This window comes from Notechis scutatus, chromosome 8 (assembly GCF_049901735.1).
Source record: "Notechis scutatus isolate UNSWTSFEM ecotype Mainland chromosome 8, rNotScu1.2, whole genome shotgun sequence".
NCBI classification, from domain to species: domain Eukaryota; kingdom Metazoa; phylum Chordata; class Lepidosauria; order Squamata; family Elapidae; genus Notechis; species Notechis scutatus.
In genome coordinates this window covers 24,665,382-24,667,969 of record NC_142016.1, presented here as the reverse complement: position 1 = coordinate 24,667,969, position 2,588 = coordinate 24,665,382, and the positions used below count along the sequence as shown (strand labels likewise).

General features: G+C 53.9%; 1 protein-coding gene across 3 annotated transcripts in view; it reads left to right on the top strand.

Moving 5' to 3' along the window:
• Positions 1–1,107: 1,107 nt before the first annotated feature.
• The window catches only part of MEIS3 (Meis homeobox 3), a 54,411-nt gene continuing 52,930 nt past the window's right edge, over positions 1,108–2,588 (top strand). For all 3 annotated transcript variants that reach the window (XM_087971206.1, XM_087971205.1, XM_087971204.1), the window contains exon 1: positions 1,108–2,313. In XM_087971206.1, the coding sequence (XP_087827332.1) occupies positions 2,302–2,313 (12 nt within the window). In that variant the 5' untranslated portion in view covers positions 1,108–2,301. The remainder of the gene's footprint in view (positions 2,314–2,588) is intronic.

Below are 2,588 nucleotides of genomic sequence, written 5' to 3'. Positions count from 1 at the left end.
CGCGCCTCTTGCTCCGCTGGCCGCCTCCTTCCACCCAGGCGACTCGGGCGGGGAGGGCGGCGGGGGCAGAGAGGGAAGGGAAAGAAGAGCAGGCAGCGGCGGGGTTGGATTGAGGGGGTGGGTGGCGAGAGAGGAAGGCAAGCCGCCCCTTGCATCCCCTCCCCCGACATCTTCCTCCTACCAGCCCCCACCAATCCACCTCCCACCGGACCCCCCACCGCCCCAAAAAGCCAAACTCTCAAGTCTATGGGTGGGGGGCAACTTGCCCGTCCATTTCCTCCTCTTTCTTTGACCCCCCAATTCATTTCCCACCCCCAAATAGATCCACTGCTGCTTTAAGAGGAGGAGTGCCGGGGAAAGTGGCACCCCCCGCTAGTGTCTCTCTGTGTGTGTATTTCTCTTTCTCTCTCTTTCTCTGCCCACTCCCCCCACCGCCTCCGCCGATTTCCAGGGGGCGGCTGAGCGCTGAATTCTCCTCGGTGGTGAGAGGTTGGGTAGGGGAAAGGGGTTTTAGGGAACCTCTGAGCTACCCCCCAAACCCCAAACCTTCCTTCCTTCCTTCTTTCCTTTTCCTTCCCTTCCTTCCTTTCTTCCCTTCCTTCCTTCTTTCCTCCTTCCTTCTTTCCTCCCTTCCTTCCTTTTCCTTCCCTTCCTTCCTTTCTTCCCTTCCCTTCCCTTCCTTCCTTCCTTCCTTCCTTCCTTCCTTCCTTCCTTCCTTCCTTCCTTCCTTCCTTCCTTCCTTCCTTCCTTCCTCCCTCCCTCCCCTTCCTTTTCCTTCCTTCCCTTCCTTTCTTCCCTTCCTTCCCCTTCCTTCCTTTCCTTCCCTTTCTTTCCTTCCCTTCCTTCTTTCCTCCCTTCCTTCCTTTTCCCTTCCCTTCCCTTCCTTTCTTCCCTTCCCTTCCTTCCTTCCTTCCTTCTTTCCTTCCTCCCTCCCTTCCTTTCCCTTCCTTCCCTTCCTTTCTTCCCTTTCCTTCCCCTTCCTTCCTTTTCCTTCCCTTCCTTCTTTCCCTCCCTTCCTTCCTGCCTTCCTGCCTCTCCCTTTCCTTTCCTTCCTTCCTTCCTTTTCTTCCTTCCCTTCCCTTCCTTCCTTCCTTCCTTCCTTCCTTCCTTCCTTCCTTCCTTCCTTCCTTTTCTCCCTTCCTCCCTCCCTCTGGCACCTTCTCTAGCTTTCTCTCTCTATCAACACTCCCGCCTCCCACCTCTCATCTCTCCGCCTTTGCATCTTCTTGCCCGGATAGGACCGGAGGCGCGTTTAAAAAAGGGGGGAAAGGGAGAAAGAGCGACGCGCCGGGCGGGGGTTAGGGGTGTGTGTGTGTGTGTGTGTGTGTGTGTGTGTGTGTGTGTGTGTGTGGAGTTGAGGTCCATCTTTTGAAGCCGAGAACGAGAAGAAGAGAAGGGCGGGAAGATTAGAAAGGAGCGGGCGTGGAAAAGCGCCTTTTTCGGTTCCCCCTTTTTTTTTTTTGCACGGGGGGGGGCTGTTTCCCTTAACCCCCTCCCTTCTTTCCCTGGTGTCTCCCCCTCCCCTTTTCCAATTACCACCCGGGTTGCCCGTGTGTGTGTGTGTGTGTGTGTGAGTGAGTGTGTAAGACACACACCCAGAACCCACCCCGCGGACGAGGCTCATCAATCATTGGAGGCTGACATCTCTTAGTCCTTGGATGGGCGGCCGCGGCGGCAAACGGCAGAAGCTCAGATCGACTTGGGGGAGAAAGCTCGGGGGCGGCAGATATCTCTCGATCTCGGCCCCTCGACCTTCTTGCCCTTTGCCTCCCCTCCCTCTCCCCACTTCCACGCAAACCTCTTCCGCGGAGCCCCAGCGTTTGCCTCCTGGCGAAGATCTCCTGAAACGCGCTTCGAGAGGGGAAGGAAAAAATAAAATAAAATAAAATTCAAATAAGCCAAACAAACCAGGACTTTGGAAAAAGGATGGCGCGGTTTTCTTCGGGTTTTTAATTTTGTTTTCTTTAGTAGAGCGATCCGTTCGATCGCTCCCTTCTCTGAAAAGCGACGTGGGGTGGAGAGAGAGAGAGAAAGAGAGAGAAAGAGAGAGAAAGAGAGAGAGAGAGAGAGAGACTCGACCCCAAAACAAACTCTTGGCCAAGAGTTTTCGGCTTGCTCTTCTTCTTCTTCTTCTTCTCCTTCTTCATCGCCCGGGAGGCTTGGATTTTGATGGGGCTGCTGCAGGGACCCGAAATGAAGCTTTGGCTCTGGGGAGAGAAGTGACGCCTTCTCTGGCTCCCCCCGAACCCCGCTTCTCCCAAGGGGGGAGAAACTCTGGAGAACAAAACTCGGGAGCGTCCCATGGCCCAAAGGGTAAGTTTATCACCTTCCCAGCCGCTTCCCCGTATATTAAAAAAAAATAATCATTAATAAACAGGCCCTGACTGAGAGGTCGGGCTATAATTCTAAAGTTTGAACTTTCCGATTGGAGGTGTTTGGTTGTTGTTGTTGTTTTTTTAATCGAGAGGTTGTGGGTGGGGTTGGATGGGTGAAAGATTAGACACGATCTTTAAAAACGTCAAGAGGTGCTTCAGTGGCTTTCTCTGAAATTTGCACCCCGTTTGGGTAAATCGCTCGTGTTTTCTCCT